Source organism: Lonchura striata, chromosome 3 (assembly GCF_050655825.1).
Source record: "Lonchura striata isolate lonStrDom1 chromosome 3, ASM5065582v1, whole genome shotgun sequence".
NCBI lineage: Eukaryota > Metazoa > Chordata > Aves > Passeriformes > Estrildidae > Lonchura > Lonchura striata.
Genome location: NC_140705.1, coordinates 70,478,815 through 70,498,868, shown reverse-complemented (window position 1 = coordinate 70,498,868; position 20,054 = coordinate 70,478,815). Strand labels below are relative to the sequence as shown.

General features: G+C 38.8%; 1 protein-coding gene across 5 annotated transcripts in view; it reads left to right on the top strand.

Moving 5' to 3' along the window:
• DISC1 (DISC1 scaffold protein) overlaps positions 1-20,054 on the top strand; it is a 228,949-nt gene that overhangs the window by 127,631 nt on the left and 81,264 nt on the right. For 4 of the 5 annotated variants that reach the window (XM_085576797.1, XM_085576796.1, XM_085576794.1 and 1 more), the window contains one exon: positions 18,407-18,467. In XM_085576797.1, coding sequence (XP_085432923.1) covers positions 18,407-18,467 — 61 coding nt within the window. Of the gene's footprint in view, positions 1-10,731; positions 10,813-18,406; positions 18,468-20,054 lie in introns of all 5 variants that reach the window. The other variant, XR_014954297.1, reaches the window with a different exon arrangement.

Genomic DNA, 20,054 nt, shown 5'->3' with positions numbered 1-20,054 from the left:
TGTCTTTCTGAGTCTCCGTTCATGTAACTGAAATGGTGAAACAGTTCCTCTCTCTGTGAAGAGCATCACTTAGATTTTGGGATCCATCAGCAAATGGTACTATTTAAAGACAGGGTGATGAGTGGTTTATAGAACTGTAGAATGTTAAGGGTTGGAAGGGACTTTAAAGATCATGCAGTCCCAAGCCTCCCTGGGTTAGGCAGGGACACCTCCCACTAGACCAGGCTGCTCAAGGCCTTACCCAGCCTGGCCTTGAACACTGCCAGGGTTGGGGCATCCACAACATCTCTGGGCAACCTGTTCCACTGTATTAACACCTTCACATTAAAGAACTTTCTCCTAATATCTAATCTAAACCTACCCTCTTTCAGTTTGTATCCATTCTCCCTTGTTCTATCACTGCATTCCTGACAAAAAGTTCCTCTCTGGCTTCCCTGTATCCTCCTTTGGATACTGGAAGGTTGCAATGATGTCTCCAGCCTTCTCCAGGCTGAAGAGACAAAACTCTCTCAGCTTGTGTTCATAGGGGAGGTGCTCCAGTCCACTTAGCAATATTGTGGTCTCCTTTGGACTTGCTCCAACAGTTCCATGTCCTTCTTACGCTGGGGACACCAGTGCTGGATGCAGGACTCCAGGTGGGGGTAGAGTGTTCTCCAGGTAGTAGAGTGATCCTGTCACTCTGTTCTACACTTGTGAGAGTAGAGTGACAGGATCACCCCCCTTGACATTCTTGCCACGTTCCTTCGGATGAAGACAAGGATTTCCTTAGTTTTCTGGGCTGTGAGCACACATTGCCAGCTCATGTTGAATTGTTCGCCAACCATCACCCCAAAATCTTTGCTAGAAGGGCTGCTCTCGGTTCCTTCTCTGCCCAGCCTTTAGGTGTGCCTGGGATTGCCTCAACCCACATGTGGGGCCTTGAACTATGCTTGGCTGGACCTCATAGGTTTGCATGGGCCCACCTCTCCAGCCTGCCCAGGTCCCTCTGGACGCCATCCCTCCCCTCTAGTGCTTGGTGTCTTCAGTGAACTTGCTGAGGGGGCACTCCATCCCAAGACTGCTGGCAGAAGTGCTGAGCAGTGTCAGCCCCAGCAGTGACCTCCGAGGGACCCACGCTGCTTCCTCATGGAGGAGGCTGCACGCAGCTCTCATCTGCAGGTACAGAATGTCTGATCTTGGGCAGAAGCCCAGGTAGCCTGTCAGCTGCTCTCCTTTTGCCAAAAGATAATTCCCAAAGCGGTGTTCTATTAACTATCCTGGCAAGTCCAGAGGTCATTTAATCCTCTCAGTGTTTTAGGAAAAAGTGAGAATCCTCATTTCATTTCAGTCATTGCAGTGAATAAAGTACACATACGACAGGCAGAGATTTGCCCTTAAATACAGTTCAGCCATACAAGCTGTCACTTTGGTCTGAAGCTGCTTGATTTGAAATGGTTCCTATCAGCTAGAATTCCCATCGAGGTACCCCAAGTACATTGTTGCTTCTGTGCTTTTTGTAAGAAGTTTTTTCCTGAAATAGACTTTTTTGGACAGTGAAGGATTTTATTTTCTCTGTTGTCCATCTGGTTCCTTCATCCACATCTGGAATGCTATGATTACCCGTTCCACAGCAACAAAGATAATTTAAGTCTTAAAAAGACAGCAGAAGCTTGTGGAAATGATTTATAGCTTATTAGGATGCCTGTATATTTTTTCTCTGTCTAAAGAACATTTGCATTATTGTGTCATTTCTAAGAATGAAATTACCCTCAGGGAAAATTAAAATCCATCACAAAAATGTACTTGAGAGTAGCATTGTTTTCCTAGAAATCACTATAAAAACAAGAAGCACTATAGGTAAATAGTGAAGCTGCAGATTCTCTTTCTTGGGCAGTTTAGGAAAAAGAACAAATATTCTTCAAATAATTGGCAAAGTGGGATAATTACTTTTATTTTTGTTACAAGTGGGATGTGGTTTTTCTCTGTGGTCTTGCCCATGCCCAGTAGAAAACAGATTATGCTAACACCTGTCAGAACTGGTGAAGTCTTAAGACAGTCCAAATCAAATAGAGGAAATCCAGTGCCATTTAATGCTTTTGTTGCTAATTCCTTAACTAAGGAGGGCGGAAGATAAAAAGGTTAATCAAAGGTGATTCTTACTAGACTACATGGTGATTTTTATGTCAGGGTGACAGAAGCTATGACACAAGGGTTTCTTTTCATTCGCCTTCATTTTGTGTGTCTCCCCATCCCTCCTTGCACTGTGCAAGCTTGGCAGGTCTCTTGTGCCATCTGAACCTGTGTGGGAGTCCAGGGCTTCCCTCTGGCTGTCCTGGAAGGCCTGGGACCCTGGCAGGGGGTCAGGAACCCCCCTGTACAGAGCCTCCAGAGACACTGTCTGTGATCTCTATCCATGGAAAAGAGTTTTCAATCTTACAGGATGAATTACAAGCTCTGAGTGTTTGATATAAGTAATAATTAAGTGTGGCATGGGTGCAGAAGTAAAATTTTAGGATTCTAGATAAGGGGTCCAAAGGGGACAAGATGGAGAAAATTTGGTGTGTCTTGTCCTTTTTCTCCTTCTTCATGCCCTCCATGTTTCACTGTAGTGTTGGCATTTTTCTGTTGGTTTAGGCTGGGGACACGCTGTTCAACGTAGGTGACAGATATTGGCACATTATTGTAAATACAGCGCAGGTAGTTTCTGGTATATAATGTTTGTAACATCCCACTGAGGGCAGAGCTCCACACGCTGCCCTGCAGGACAGAGCTGCGGCAGGGCAGCAGAACATGTTAGAGATAAGCAAGAATAAACAACCTTGAAACCAGCACAGACTAATTATGGCTTCTTTGGCAATGGGGCAGAAAGAGACTTTCTACAATCTCGGAATCACCAATACCTCAGAATCCGGATAAACCTGGCAAGCCATTACGTGCCTGATGGCTGCAGCAAAGGCTGGCATGGCCCATGAGCTTGGGGTGGTGGGGCAGGAGGCGGCACTGTTCCCTCTCTTCTGGCCTCCAGTGTGTTTCTGGTCCAGAAACTCCATGAACCAGAGATTCCTGTTTTTCAAGGAAGGCATGACAGAAAAAGTTGAGGTGAGCTCCTTAAAACACAGAGAATGGATTTTAGTAAATTGTGAAGAAGCCCAGGAGGAAGAGGTGACAACCTTATGTGGCAGGAGTTGTGTGTCAGAGTCCTGTGAAATGACCACACCTGGTCCCCTGTTGTCAATTTGAGCAGTGCAGCTGGCCAATACCTCTTACAGATTTGGTGGGAGAACAAGTGCTCAAAACTCTTTTAAATAATAATTATGAAAACTTAAATATGTTAATGCTTCCCAAAGAGCTGTAACTATCCAAATGTTACGGAACTGCCCAGAAAAAATATATTTTCACCAAAGATGCAATGCCAGAAATCAAAGTAGGCATGTGTATTTTCCTATGCTGACATGCTCCATTTTGCCTTAGTGAAGCAATACTTGCTTCCTGATGCTGATTGCAGTTTTGTGCCCTGTTCAAATATCTTCTGGGGAAGACTAAGGAGAATGAAGTTATTAAAAATCTGCGTTTCTCTGGGTTCATTTGAAAGGAATCATTATTAAGCAATTGTGCCTCACAACTTCTTGGAAAGTGAGTATTTAATTGCTGCTACTCAAATGCGTTTTTCTTAGGGTATGATTCACCTTTGGCCATCTTTTCTCTTTAGATAATTTAATTTTAAAAATGCTGAAAATGGGAATAATGCACAATTAAGAATAAGAGTTGCACCACTCATTAGGGAGATAATAGACTGACAGAATCATGTTAAACACAGAGGAAGCAGAGATAAACTTTATTCCCCCACTCTTGTTTGCCCTGATCCTTTGTGGATGCACCTAGAAGTCTGATACAAATTCAGGTACATTTGTGCATCTGTGTATGTTAAAAGGAAACAGGTAATTGATATTTCAGTGTGGGTATAGAAAGGCAAAATGACAGAAAAATATTATTAATATTCAGGACAAAATATTTGAGAGTTTCTCTACCTCTTTAATGGTTATAAAAAGTGGTGGAAGAAACATCAGCTTTGAAGACTCCAATAGAAAAGAGCAAATTGAAAAGAACAGTTGTAATTGAAATAAGGAAAGAAAACAGCTCATAAGCTGATTTGAAAAAAATTGGGGAATTCAAATTCAGCTGAATAGTCCTTTAGAAGAGAGAATTTTTTTTTCATAGTAGATCCTATTGAATCTTGCAGTAACATATTCCTTCACTGCCTCTGCAAATTCATTTGTGTTTGTAATCTAAGGCTCCTAAGGCTAATGTAAGCTTTCCTGTGCTACTGAGTAGGTATACAATAAGCAGTCAATTGATTTGTGTTACTCTACCTAGCTTCAGAAGCACTTATTATACCAAATATCTTTCACTTTTCTGGGCACTCTAGCTCATCTCTTTTTGTTGCTGAGTTGTCACACAATAAGTAAGCATCTTATAGTGCTTACTTTCCAAAATACGACTTTTGTTTATTTGTATTCTGACAACATATTCATTTTATTTCAGTTTATGTATGCTATCTGATCTTTCATGTGTTACTGTCTTCCATATAAAGCATTTTTCGCCCAGCTGAGTATTCAGTCCTTGCCAGCTATTTATAATTCACTAAAAACCCATTTTCTGTTTCACACATCAGTTTGCATGTGGAATCTGTTATGTATTTGTGTCCTGTTTTCTCACTTAGACAAATCCTTTCATTCTCACCACTTCCACCAGGAGGTTACAGCTATTTAGCTGGTCATGCACATGGACCTGAAAGTATTTTGCAGAGGTACTCAAATCAAAACATCCAAATTTGTTTCCCAGTATCTTTTTTTATCCCTTTCTATCTGGTCCTTTATATATCACAGTAATTTCTTTCAGGCCTTGTGAGAGCTTTGCTTGGTTCAGCCCCTATAGATCCATTAGGCTGCAGCCTAGGGAACTAAAGAATTATAAATATTAATGATTAAATATCCCATGTGTGAGGAATGATCATTTTTGTACTGTTGACTATAAAGCCTGTCCATTGAATGACTTCTGTAACGTATTCTGAAGTCCCATAATTTGTTTTAAGGTAAAATAATTTTGAAGTTGCCTAACTGTTATTTCAAGTATCTTTCTGCAGAGAATAATGATGTGTTGTGTTTTAGCATTTACAGAGTAAGCAGCCTTTCAAGGCAGCTACAGTAAAATTTTAGAAGCCTAACTGCAAAATGTTCCAAGGAATGAATTTTGAGATCATCTTTGGCCAGGCAGAGGTATAACCAGGCAGAGGTACATACTGTGCTGACTTGATGGCTTGATAAGACTGACCTGAACTGACTGTAGGATCTAGACCAATTGACAGATTTGACCAGAATAATATCCATTGGCCCTTCCATTTGTTTTTTAGGTGACACCTTCTGGCTTCATTGGAGTTGCAGTTCTGAGGTAGAGCTTCATTAGGATACCTCTTTTCCTGTCATGTCTTTGTGCTTCTGTTCCAGCACTTTGTCCAAAGATGCTTTGTGGGCTCTAAAGTTCATTAAGTTCATTAACTGCTTCCATATTAGTCTGTGTATGTATACATGTATGTTTGTCTGCCCTAAAAGTAAATAGTCCTACAGTATTTGTTACTGGGAATGCCTTGCCTTAATTTGTTGTGGGCCTTCTTTCAGCATTATAAAACTGTGATTTTTTTAGTCTCTGTCTGTGGGTTGTTACATGCTGGGTTTGTTTTTATGGAGGAAACTAAGCATCTTTGTGAATTAGTTGCGTTTTTATGTAAGCAATATATTCTATGTTAAATTCACACATCCTCCACGTCTTTCCCATACTCACCTGTTCTTTTGATTTGGATGGGAAAGAAAGTATCTCTCTGGGGTTCTGAGGGTTTCCACACCTCCTGGGAGTTAATTTTGCCCCCTCTTTAGGACAGTGCTTATCAGGCATCAGGGTCACTGGCATCAGGCTACACTGCTGTGAGCTGAGGCATTCTGGTTTCTCCCAGAAGTGAAAGTAGACATCTTTTCAGAAGTACTTAGCCGAAAAGAGGATTTCCTAGAATTTTAATCATACCCCTTATGTTTTCACCCAAAATATTGTACTTTGGAGCTGTGCTAATTGACCTGATGTTCTGGTTTTAGATTCATGGTAGTAACCCTCAGAGCTAATTTACACAACGTGCTTTGAACTGAACTTGGTAATGCAAATATAATGTCCTATTAGCAAACTGTGAATGGTTCCTACTGGGATTTGTACAATGATTCTGAGTTCATTATTACTGTCATTCAATACTGTGGATGAGTAGAGGAAAAATAATTAAACAAAGTAGTACTTTAAATCCCAGAGGGAATGTAAAATCAACAAAGTTGAAAACCCAGAAGTCTTAACTTGTGTTTAATATATACACTCTATGGTAAGAAAAGGGGAAGCAAGGGTGTGTGTTAAATACTCGGCATAGCCACCCAGCCTAATTGGATGGAAAAATTGATACCCAGTGAATAATGTATTTCCCCCCAAATGATTCTGTATTTCTCCAAATTTTAGACTGATAGTGTTATATGGAAAATGGCTTAAGAAGTATTTTCTTCTAATCCTCCTTTAAATATAAGTCATCTTCCAGAAGTGTTGCTTGGGGATTTAGCTGTATGACTCCTGCTGATAGCCCTGGAAGTTTCACGGCTAAAATGCACAAACAGCGCTTTGAAAAAGCCTCTTGCAATCCAACACTGTGGAAGCATTTGCTGTATGAGCATTTCTCATTTCTACTACCTGACCTGGTGTTAGAAACAAAATCTATAGGGGACCTTAAAGTTGGGAAAATGTTGAATGTTCCTCAGCTTTGCCTAAACATACAGGCTGGTACAAGTCCACTTCTATAGATGGTGGGCAGTTTGTCCCAGGATTTAAAATTGAATTGTGAGGGAAGACGATGGAAAAAACTGACATATTAGTCAGTCAGCCAGGCAAAGAGGCAGCAGATTAATTTAAAAATTATTCTCTAATAATTCTCTGGTGAACTGTACCACTTGGCTCTACTCACACTTGAACAGAGTGCCCTGGAAAGCTGGCTGTAACCTGCTAATCTCCTGCAGACCAGTGGAATTTCTCTTGGACTCAATTCTTCAGCAGCACCTTTCAACCTGCTTTTCATCATGACTTTTTTCCCTGTTTGACTCCCTCCACTTCTCTTTTCTCCAGTGGTTTCTGGGCAGACTGTCTCTCTTAAGCTATTAACTGTCCAATAATTAGACTGGATACCTGATCAGGAAACCTGAGTCATCTTCTCTATTTTTAGGCTTTGAGACTCACAGAAAATTTCATACCTTAGGTGTCATAGCCCAGGTTTGTTGTGGTCTAGCCAGTGGAGAATTCCGTCTGCCTGTCCACCTTTTCCATGAAGAAGTGGTGAGAAATGGATAGGTATTGTCTGTAGAGCTGATTAGTTTGTCTTAAGAGCGTCCAGAAGAAGTTACTGCTGCTCTTGCACCGTAGTGAGGTTAAGAGAGGAAGCATAATTCTAATCCTAACATTGGACATTTTGGAAGAGCAATAGCCTAATAATGCTGTTCTTGCTGCAGATTTTGGGATATTCTGAATATATGGACCTTGATTTTTGCTAGAGTTGGATTTCTGCCCCATGTCTTCAAAATGTAGGAAATTAAAATTTTCCTTTTCAAGGTGATACTTGAAAAATAATTTAGGTCATGAAGATTACATCTTCTAAGCATATGAAACCATACCTAAAGAACATTTGGTATTAGAAAATGTTCAATTAATCTGTTATAGAAGAGTCTACATCAGCTATTGGGAAGCTGTACCAGAATGACCAGTAAAGTGTCCACAAGCTGCTGTCTCAGGAATCCTTACTAGCTTGTACTTAAAAGTTTTATTTTCTGGAAGTGGCTTAAATACGGCAAGTTTGGTACAGAGAGCAAAACCAGAAGTAAAATCCCTGTGGTATTGAATGATTTACAGCTTAAGTGAAAGAGCAAAGCTGACAAAAGCTGAAAAAGAGGAATTTGAAAGGCAGAGTAGAAACTGAAAAGAAGAAAGGAGGATAAAATGACATGAACAGCATAGACTTAGGAGTCAGAGAGGAAGACAGCTTGGGTTATATGGCAAATAAAGTGTATGAGAAAAAAATCATAGTCAAAAGTCAAGAAAGTGTCAATTTCAACAGAAATTGCTATTTTCAGGGAATTTTTTTTAAAGGCCACTGCATTAAAGCATTCTGCTGCTTTGAAGAATGAGTTCACTCATCCTACTTACAATATAGCAATGCTGAGACTCAATATGAAGGGCAAGACCTTTAATTTCTTTCCTTTATGGGCATTACAGAAGCAGAGGACTTAGGGTTTAATTCAAACAAAATGTGTTCTATTGATGCTGAAACTGTCTGCTTCAATCTAGAAAGAGATTTTGAATAGTAATAAGGCTACTTTTTTCATCATCTTTCTAAGCTAAATATGAATTCTGTCTTAATAAGCAAAGACAAAAGGCTACAGGGAGCTGAAATATTTTATAGTTTATCTAGATAAGGAGAAGATGTAGATTTATACCTGGCTCTGGTAAACAAAAGAGGGTGTCAAGGGAGAAAAGATAAGAAAGAGAGGGTAGCATCAGTGAAGATTACATGGTAATCTGAAATGTGGTGGAGTTTGTCTTCCATTGGAACATCATTGGAATCCCTTTTTTATTATGCAGTGTAAACAGCTAATTTATAAAGTGCACTTTATCACCCTATGTGAAATCTTATGCCTTCGCTGTGACCACCTTGGCTTAGAGATATTAAAGCTGTTTGCAAGAGCTCTACTGCAGTAGAGTTTTGCACTAGGAAGTTAATAAGAAAACTAGCAAAGAATTTACAGTGTAAACAACATTTTGAAGTCAACCAATTAAATTAATGATCCTGTCTTGAAAGCAGTTCAGAAAACATCTGTCCACTCAACAGTGTGCCCTTGCATCTGTGCCTCTGCCCTTTGGGTGCTCAGGATTAGTAGAAGCACTTAAAGCACGTATGTTCTTGTAGGTACATCTGTTTTGCTCAGCTGCAGTAATTCTCCCACTTACATTGTGTAAATCTCTGCCCCAGCTTTGTGTGTAAGGAGCAGAGGGGCTTTTAAGGCATCACTGCATGTTCATGGTCAAAAGCATCATGTTTACATTGATGTGTCAGACCTAGCCAAATATTACTTGTGCATTTAATGAAACTCATATGCCATTATGTGCAGGTTGCATTATGTCAGGAGGAAGCAGCTAGGGCAAAGATTATTAGGGATTAAGGAAAGTAATATATTAAAGCTCTCTTGTCCCTGAAATGGCTGCAGAACAGGCTCTGCTCAACCTCTCTGCTGAGCAGCTTCACATTTTTTCTTGTTTGTAATTGCATTGCAGAAAGGATGACTGGTATAGCCAACAGTGGTCAAATAGTTTACAAAGAGTTTCTGAAAACTTCTGTGTATGTGGGACACTGCGTCTCTGTATCATGGTCTCACTGTCAGCTATTTTTTAAAAAAGGAATTGCTGTTTCTTTGAAGTTTCAAAACCTGTTTTAGATCCTTGGAGGGAACAGCAGTACAAAAATGTAAGCTAGTGCTATTTGCAGGTAATGTTTGTAAGCCTTGGTACAGGAAGTCCCTGCTTTATTTGATGTCATTTCAAGGTTGCTAAAAAGTAGCTCGGATTTCTGAATATTCTTTCTCATCACTATTGCAATTTATATTACTTCTAACCTTCAGTATATACCTTTAAGCTCCACTTTGCTTTCTTTAAAATTATCTGAAGGACTCATGTCTTAGTAATTTGTTCTACTATGAAGGTGTCTGTGATTTTCCTTTGTCAGTGATTAAATAGGCCTTTTAAACACTTTTCCCCCCTTTTTGTGTTGCTTTTCAGAGCTCTTATGCTTGTATGCTGCTCTCCCTTTAACTTCTTTTAGTAATCAGATTCTACAGCAGCATTTGGGGGCAAATAACATTTTTCTAATTTTTTTTTTCTCTGTTGCAATGTGGTTTTGTTCTATAAAGAAATTGAACACAATTTCTGTAATAATTAACTGTATTTGTTGAAGTAAAAATATATTTTATCCTTTGACTTAGGGCTGTCTCTCTGTAGGTGCCTGAATTCTTGCTAATTTGTATGGCCTGACTAGCAAGCATGTTGAGGTAGGAAAAGAATAATCAACAGTATTAAGACTAGCATGATATTTTGCTTTTTTTTTTCCTTTTAGAAAAATATATTCTGGAGGGGTTAGAGTGATTGAGAAAAATCTTTGGTTATCTTTCCTTTGTGACCTTAAATTAAGAAGCTGAAGTGGGTTAGTAATGTAATATACTTTTTTAGTTTCAATTTAGGCACTAAAGCATTAGGTGTAAACAGCATACGTGTAAGTTCAGCAGAGCAGCCACCTGAAACCAGCTACTGTGTCTTTTAGAAACCTTTATGTTGTTGAAGGGCTGTGACATGTCCCGTGGTCTATGGATCATCCATATTAGCTGTAAAATATCCTCTTAAGCCAAAAACTGAATTGTGATTTCACTTGTTTTATATTTTGTCTGTCAGACAAAAATGTTTGACCTGTTCCTGCTTTTCATAACATAGGCATTAGCTGTTGTCAGTAATTGTCATGAAGCTGAGCCCATGCATAAAGCCTTAATTGTTCTCTGTTGTTTGTCTTGGATAGCTGTATAAAGGGCTCATTCTGGGTCTTTTTATCTTATCTAACAGTGTTAAAATAAATCTTACTTCCAGGAAAAACTTGTGGCAATTCAAGTAACGAGTTTGAACTCTTCTGGTACCTTTGCACATGTTGAGTCTGGTTGCCTTGTTTGGGTGAGTAATGACTTCCAGATGATGTCTTGTGACTGCTGACAATCTACAGAGGACAAGCTGGACACATGGCTTTCCTTGATGTTCAAGCTTTGCTTTGTGAGCAGAAAGGAAAAAAGGAAATTTTTTTGTTGTTGTTGTTGGAGTGGGGAGGCTGAACAGATGGTCAGCAGAGGATTGAAGTAATAGGTGGTAAACGGGCAGAGAGGAGAACCGGGTAGGAGAAAATATAAGCAGATTGCTCTCTGATACCTCTGCCTTCCCCTTCATTGCTCCACAGTTGCGTAGTAAAGAATGCAAGAGAAATAAGAATAGAAAGTGAAAGGAAACTTTTTGGAAAAGAGATGATACTTTCAATACTAAAGTAGGTTAATAAGATGTGTAACAAAGGGTAAACAATTATTCTGGTGGCTGCAGAGAAGCAAGGAAAACAGGATGGTCCTGTCTATGTGATGGAATGGGAGAGGAAAACTCAATCTTCACTTTCCCATAGGAGACTTCAGGAGCCTTCAATCTCTTTAGATATTATTGGTGAAGATGTCCAGCATTCTTCCAGAAGTGGTACTATACAGTCACTTTGGAGCTAGAAATTGTGCATGAATCCATGTCCTATCTAATTTTAAATAAAGTTAAACTTGTCTGCAATGAAGAAAACCTTTCTGGGGCAAGTTGGCTTATTTATGTCAGCAGTGTAAAGCAGAGAGAGTGTCTTGTTTGAGTAGAGATTTCCCTGAAGTGAGAATGTTGTCATCTGGTATCAAACACATGCAGTAGGAGTGGTTTTCTCCCTGGCTTTCTGCAGCCAATTTAAAACTCCATTTAGTGCACTTCAGTCATTTGTAGCTTTTAAATAATTTGTGGAAAAGTAACCAAACCTGTGATAGGGGATCTGCACCTAGCCTGTGGTTACTACAGATGTGGTACAGAAGTTGGAAGGCCAGGAGGATGCTGCCAGACCTGGGGCTGCACAGATGGGTGGTCTGGTGCCATGTGCTTTGTGACTTTCCTTACTCTTTATGTAGTCTCTTAAAGTATCAAAACCAATCTTTTTCCATGTTATTATGAGCTCTGGTGGTTGCTGGGCCTACTGCCCCTTCAGTTTAGAATCAGTATGCTTGCTTTGATACTGTGTAATAAAACAACGCATAAATCTTTACCTGTTTTGGGTTTTTTTTGTTTGGTTTTTTTTAAAGGTAAATTATTTACTGAAACTAATTTGCCTCCTTCTACCTGCTGTCTCCCACATGTAGCATGGAAGAAATCCCTGTGTCAGGTTTGACAGATTTTTCAGAAATTTGAAAGAAACTCAGAAACCATATGAAAGAATGGTAATTCTCTTGAATGTAGGCAATTTAATCATCACAAAATTTGAAGGGTCACCTGTCTCTTTGGATGAAAAGTACTGCATGCAACAAAGAAGGTTCAGGAGGCAGATTCTGGGAATGTCTGTTTCTCAAATGTACCTTTTTATGCAGGGTGGTTTTCCCCTGCTCCTTGTCACCTCTGCAAACCTTTTATGCCTTGCTCAAAGACAGAATTGTCAGTTGTTATCGGTAGAGCTGCAGGCACCTCCTGTCATTTCTCTTTGTACAATCTATTTTCTGTTTTTTATTTCTTTGTCAAACTTCTGTTCATTCTGAGATTTTCCATAACTTATATCTGCCCTGACATCTAACTTGAGAGCAGAATATGGCTTCTCTGTTAAAATGAGTATCTTCTGTATGCTATCTATGTTTAGCTTTAATTTTTTGCATCAGAGGCAAGGTGCCACTTGTCTTATTGCATGCTCAAAATCATTGTTGCACCAAGGTCTACAAATTAAGCCATCTGTAAATATGTTGAGAACCTTGATACAAGTAGAAGGAGCATTTTCGTTGCTTACTTCTGCTATGTGTAAAATATTGCCATCATTCCAAATGACCTGAAAAAACTTGGCCAAACTTGGCCTTTACATGATTTCCTAAAGAGAGGAAGCTGTTTCTCCTGGGCTTGCCGTGCCCACCCATTCCCAGCGTGTCTGGAGGTTAGGCTACGCTTCCTCCTGGTCAGGATGTTCCAACATGTTAGGGACAAATTGCACAGTAGACACGCTGTATCCAACAGTATCCACAGCTCCAAGGGGAACTTCCTGAGGAAGGGGAGTTGTTCACACTGTTTCAGTCTTTTCCTGTTTCAGTGCACTATTAGGGGCAAAATGCCATTCTGTCCGTGTTCTGCCACTTTCGTATTTCTCTATTACTCTTCATAGATTTTTATTACTTCCCATAGTTTTCCAGAGTTAGAGGGTATAAAGTGGAAATATCCTATAAGAATTTAAATGTGAGAAGACAGTGATGCTCCAGATGGAACCTTTAGTTGTTTGCTTCTATGTATCAGAAGTAGTGCCCTATACTATCAGAGCAGTTGACCATCTAGCACTGGAGAGGAAAGTGATGCTGATGGAAATCTTCACATGGACAAGATCCTACATACTCCGTCCCTCTGAGAGCTCTGAAAGCAGCGGAGTGTCATTTGACAGTGGATCCCTGAAAGCCCCCTCTTCTCCTGTGGGATGGGATTATGATAAGATCAACATTACTGAATCCCCCAGCTGTTGTTGCAGACTCTTTTCCATCCAGAGGTACTGAGGCTGTCTAGCAGCCCTGCATGGTGCAGCCCTGCTGCATTCACAGATCTCAGTCCCAGCAGAACTGCTGCTCCTGAGCTGCCTGCCAGTGCTATGCCATTTGTGTGGCAGGAGATTATCCTTTTCTCCAGGCCGGCTGCTTACAGAAGGAGGGAAAAACCTTGTGATTGAGTTATGGAATAATCTCCAATTAGGCAGAGAATATTTTCTACTTGGTCAAGTAAGATTGGGTTGTGTCTTTAAATGTCTGGCTTTCATTTCTTAGGTTTCAGTACAGATATTTGTGTTTCCAGTTCACCTTTATGTAGTGTTTCTAATTGCAGAATAGTCAGTCCATTTGGACTCCCAAATTTTTGCCACCTCACCTCTGGTGGCAGTAGTTTCCTCAGTTATTTTGTGCTATGTTGCAATGTTATTCAGAGGATTAGTGCATCATTTCTTAGAACAAACCACAGTTACTGGAAAAGACAGATAATAGCTATGTTTCTCAGTATTTACTTCATTACTGGATGACAGGGAACCAGCATAGAATTTTTTTTCCTTTTTAAAGTATTTACACTTTTTTAATAAGGCACTTATTTTTGTGCCTTTAATCCTGACCTTTTCTGTTCTTTCTACTTGAGTTCCTTGAGAACAATGCATAGGAGAGTGGCTATTGTTCTTCACAGAGCTTGTTCTTTGGGGTTTTCCCCTGTCTGTCTGCAGGGTGCCAAATTGCTTACCACTCTGTAATCCATAATCTTGTTATTGGGGCTTGATAAACCATCTTGACATATAGTTGGGCAGCTAAGATATCATCTCAAGTGTCACTCTTTTCAAGTGAACCTTTAAATATATCAAAGCCATTGTTCAGTTTTTCAGACCCCAACTTCACACATTAATGTAGTACATCTTTCATGACAGAAAACATCAGAATGATTTGTGCAGAATAATTTTCTGCTTTCATTTTCTCTTAGTATTAATAACAATTTTTACATTAAAATAATATAGTGACAGGAGAAGCAACATGTCAGCCTTGTTCACACCTAATTCTCTCCTCGGATCAATGTGTGTCTATGCAGTTATTTTTATTTTTATTCCTAGGTCCTTAAATCAGGTAAAAATGTTATTGAAGTCAGTGGGAATTTTACTCTACCTAATATAATATTTGAGAAGGAACATTATGCTTGTGGATCAGAAAGGCTAATTTTGTAGGTATCAGGCTTGTTATGCAGGCAGGTAATGTCTGGCAGTTCTTTTATGCTGGGTGTTGATGTAGGAGCTATTGCATCTCTTCCAGCCTTTAATTTTGTGTAAAACTATATGTCATTATTCATCCACACTGTCTATCCATAAATAAAACAACAAGAAAGAGAAGAAGAAAATAAAAATTCCTTCTAGGATGGAAGGCAAGAACTTTACTTCACACTTTGTATCTCTTGGACTCTGTGAATGACTTGTCTGGTAAAGAACTACTGATCTGTGAGAACTATTGTGATATTGACTACTATTTTTTAAGATCCTTATTCAATTTTAAAGATTTGTTTTTCTGAGTTGCCAAGCATTTACATCTGGAGCATCCATATGAACACTGGGTTTGAGGTATCTCCAGTCAAATACTCAGGTTTTATAAAGTTTTAGAAAATATCGATCATAAAATCCAAGGCATATCTCATAGTCCATAGGTCTTTTTAAATTCAATTTTGAGGACCAAAAACTAAGAGACTGAAGAATAAAAGTAATGGCACACTTTCATGTGCAGGCTTGAATAATCTCTGTAAGTAATAGAAATAGCATTACCCCACTGGGGCTGCTTTCAGATGAGAAATGACATGTAAAGATATTTCAGAGGAATGCTACGTAAGTTAATTATTTAAAGGTATTTATGCAGCTTCTAAAATGGCAGATTTACATTATGTAGCAATTAAAAGGCCATCAGAGGAGCTCACTGCTGCTCTTCAATTTTGTCTGACCAGAGCTCATTCCAAGACTGGACTTTGCTGCTGTAAATAGGAAGAAAAATTTAAGATAAAATAAGGGAAAGAGATGCTGACTCATTTTTCTTCAATTAAGACTTCACAAGAAAAGTTTATTTTTAGTCTTAGCAAATAACCTGGTGTTCTGATCTTCTGCGAGTATTTATACTTATTTATTTTAATAGAGAATTTATACTTCTTTATTTTAATAACTCCCCTCCAGGCCAATATAAGCTAAGCATGTAAATCCCCAGAGAACTGGAAAAAGGCAACCTCATTCACTTAAATGTAAAAATAAACCATTTGGCATGCAGAGAAGAATCTCACAAATTATTATTTCTTTTCTTTCTCTGTCATCTAGTACTTTCTTGGCCAGATTGAAAGCCCATACAGTTTCCTGTTTGCATATTTTTACTTTGAAGTGATGGTGAATAGATTCATTAAATTAGAACAAAAAAAATCTGCTAATCTGTTGCTTGTCTTCTATTTCGGTGGATGATCTAAAAGGCTGAAGTGTTTGTTGCAGTGCTGTCTACAGTTTGTTGCAAGGGAAGTAACCTTAATCAGATCTTTAAGATATGTTTTCCTCCCAGCAAAATCTCCAGGTCACAGCTTTTCCAATTGCATGGAGAAGAACGCAAGGAGGCAAAGCTAGTCTGGGGAGCTTTCTCTTTCAGCAGCAAAGTTTGCATTTCTTTTAATGTAGTTAAAACGTTTGAAGGGTTTAGTGATGTGAGGTGATTTCCAAATGAGTGTTAGCTTTTTGCTGACCTACTTTTGACTAGTGGTGTATTCTTGCCCATTACTTTTTGTCATTGAATAATGCTGATATATTAAGCTGTGTGCTTCAAGGGCATTGTAAAATTGCATGTAGGGGCAGGACTGAACTGTGAAAGTGCGAATTACTCTATCAGATCAAACCCAATTAAAAAGTGACAAGCGCAGCAGGAGAAATTGAAAGCAAGGTTTATCTTTCATGTAACGTAAGAAGTCACTATATCGGTTAGAAACAAAGTGAGTGTGAAACAGATTCTCCACCTCTTCTCATCCCTCTCCAAAAATTAATAATATCTGCTGACTTTATTATCAGAAAGAATAAGGCCCTGAGTTGTAACAGCTCATGTTGAAGGACACTGTGACAATGGCAAGAGAAGTGGAAGTACAGCACCCGAACACCTTGAAGCTATTTGCTATCAAAGCATGCACTGGGCCCCAGGTCAGCACATCTGGGGATTGATGGATAGGGAGTTTGCATGAAGTGGTGGCCAGTTTTATAAAGCTATAGTGTGTCATTAAAGAAAGACTTGCTGTCTTGCAGGCTCTGCAGTTATACAGGAAATGTAGGAATAAAAGCATGGTAAGGAAACTGTGAGCTTTTACTAAGCCCTGTTGTTGTTACAGAACTGCTGCAAGCTAGGGAAAGTTATTTAGTCTTCAGTGCCATTGCAGAAATCCTTATAAACCCTTTTGCATAGCATCCATCAGCACTTTTCTAATGAATAATTGGGCCTGTGAATGTATAAACTATTGCAGTTGTCTTTGTACAATGCAATATTGCAGAATCCTGCTTCCCGACTACTGGGGCTGTGTTGGGTTTGTGTTTTTTGATTGTTTCAGTTTCTTTGCTGTTTGGTTGGTTTGTTTGTTTGCTAATCTAATAAACTCGTATATCAAGCAAAACAAAATAAAACAAACAATGAAAAAGTAAATCAACCTTGCAAAATGTGTTGTATACTTGCCATTGCATTGCAGACAGCTTCAGTGATGTGTGACTGCTGTGTGAGTGGTGAACAGCACCTCTGTAGACAGTTGATGTTACACTCCCCTGATGCTTGCTGCTAATGGTATTACCTCAGTGAACTCTGTGTGTGTACACTTCAGCACAGCTGATTTGGCTAATGCCAGGTTTTCAGATCAGGCTTTAGTGGGTGACATTCGACTTTGTGAGGGGAAAAAACCTAACACAGAAGGGGGAAAGCACTTGTGTGTAAGCTGTGCTTGGGGCCATCATGTTGTAAGGAAGGTGAGGGAGATGAGTGGGTAAACTCAGAGGGTACCTGATCCATGTGGCATGTTTTTCCCATAAAAACAGTGATGCTTTGTAGGATGCCTCTTCATATAAAATATATATTTGATGTACAATGAATTAAGACTTTAAAAGAGACCAAGTGAATTATGGTCCTACTGGACTTGGACTTTGCAAGCAGCTGTTAGGGAGGAGGGAAGAAAAGTTGCCATATTGTGGAAATGATTATTATCTAAAAGCCTCCATTTTTCTGGAAGAGGTTTACTTTTCTAGCATTGATGGAGTGCCACTGGTCATTCAAAAGAACAGCTTTGTTGTTATGTGTTATGGTAAGTAGTCTTCTGGAGTGTCTTCTGGGTGAAGAAGTTGTAGGGACTCAGACAATGTTTAGTTCTGAACTTACACACAACTATCCCCCCAGACACCAAACCACAAAAAACCCCAACCTAAATTTCATCACAATCTTGAGTGGTGTTTCTTTTCATTCTATGGTGTTTTGGTTTTATCAGAGAAGTTTGATACAAGACTGATAGCAATTTAAAGGACTGTTGTGCATGGACTGATGCATTTGTTAGGCTGGCTTACTTCTAAAGATAAAGGAGTAATGGGTACTGCATGGGTAATATTTCTTTTTTTGTGGGGATGATTTTTTTTAGCTGTCATTGTTGTCTTTGTTTATTTTTTATTTTGTCAAGAGGAAGCTTCTACGTACCGTCTGTTTGTTAGTCTCGACATTTTTCTGGCCCAACCAGGAGGTTAATGCATTTGTTATTGATCTATTATTATAATATAGATACAATAGACTTTCAAGAAAAAAGGGAGAAGACACCCACACTGCAATTTGAATGTGAAAAAGATTAATGAAATTCTTATTACTAACTGACATGTGTAAAATAGGCAGGTAAGAGATGAGCTGGTTTAAATAGAACAGTTTTACAGTACAGTTATGTACAGCTATATCATTACCTAACTTTGACCTTTATTTTGCAGTGACCAGTGTAAAAGAAAATGCTGAGAAGTACATGGAGATTCTGGAGGATAAACTACATAGGTAAGGATGGTACCATGAAAACCTTTGAAATCTTAAAAATGCTTGTATATGCAGCATTGATATGCATAAAAGTGTTAAGGAACTTGCATTAGAATAATACCAAAAATAGTTCAAAGTAAGAAATACCATATGTGTTAAGAGCTCAGTTCATGTCTGCATTCACCATGGTGCACATAAAAGAAAGTATCACTGTGTTCTCCAGTGCAAAGGGCTGCTCTGGTGTAGCAGTGGCCTAGCCTGAAGTATTGGAGATGTGACAGCTGGGGGAGAAATCACCCTTCTGCTCCTATGAAAAAGCCAGCACTGAGCAGGGCCAAAGTATCCCTTAGCAGAGTTCTGGGCATCTTTAGCAAGTAATGACAATCCATGTAACAGTTTTGAAAAGATGCCAGTTTGGGGTACTGCAGAGAGCAAATACAAACTGAGACAATAGAGATATTTTAAGAACTGAATCCTAATGCAGAATTTATAGATTTTTATGCCTTTTTTTCTTTTAAACAAATGTTAATGTTTCTATTTCCTTCTCTTGCTGTGTGAAGAGGGTTCTAGGTGACCCCTCTGACTTTAGAATTCTCCTTGAAATACCGTTAGCAAATATTACAGTGCTGTTGTAATGGAATCTTCTAGACAGTGAACTTTACCCTGAATGAGTATATTTGTATTGAAAAAGGCTTTCATGGTTCGTGATTGGAGTTTTTGTCTTAATATAATGTGATCCACCAAATAAGCACCACTTCCATTTCCATTACTGAGGAGATGTAATTAATAAATTGTTGCCCTTGCTATTTTTTGTTGTATTGATAGAGCAGTTTCTATATATTAAGTTTTGCTCACTCATACTTTTGAATATAGAAATACTTATTTTACTCAACTCATAAAGTTAAAAGATATTCCAATATGAATGAAAAATGATGGAAACAGACCTGAAGATCAAGCTTTGTTTCTGTGTGCTGCTTAACCCTCTCTTAACAACATTTTTATTCCATATACTTTAGTCCATAAGTTTAAGACAAGTCTTAAGGACTTTGTGTGCTGTCTTTTTGAAAACTGTACTCTTTATTAAAAAATTAAGTATAGCGACATGTTTTGCTGCTTCTAGAGTGTATAGATTTAATTAACATATCAGGCTCCCAAAAGGATGTAAATTTCTCTTTAAATGGTAAATACTTAGAGAAGCCGTATGTTTGTTTCTCCTTCCAGAGGTTTATCACTTAGAATTTGCAGGTCCCAGATGGTGAAGATTCAGTCCTGAACTTGTTTTCCAAGATGTGCAAATGGTACTAGTCTAAAAATAGTTCAAGTAATTAAGAGCTAAAAATTTGTTTTAATATAATAGAAAGAGAAAATCTTTAATGTTTTTATCAGAAGGAACTTTCCAAGATATCTTGAAAAATATTTTATTTTTATGCTAATAAGGTGGTTATAGATATTTGTTTTTTATAGGTTCTTTGTAATTTCTTTAAGTAATTAGATACACCTACTTTACAGCTTGGGCAATAAAATAGAAAAGCAAGCTAGAGCCCAAGAGGCTTCCCCAAACCCTGCCCCTACTTACAGCAGTAACTTGAGAGAGTTTCTCTTCTTTGG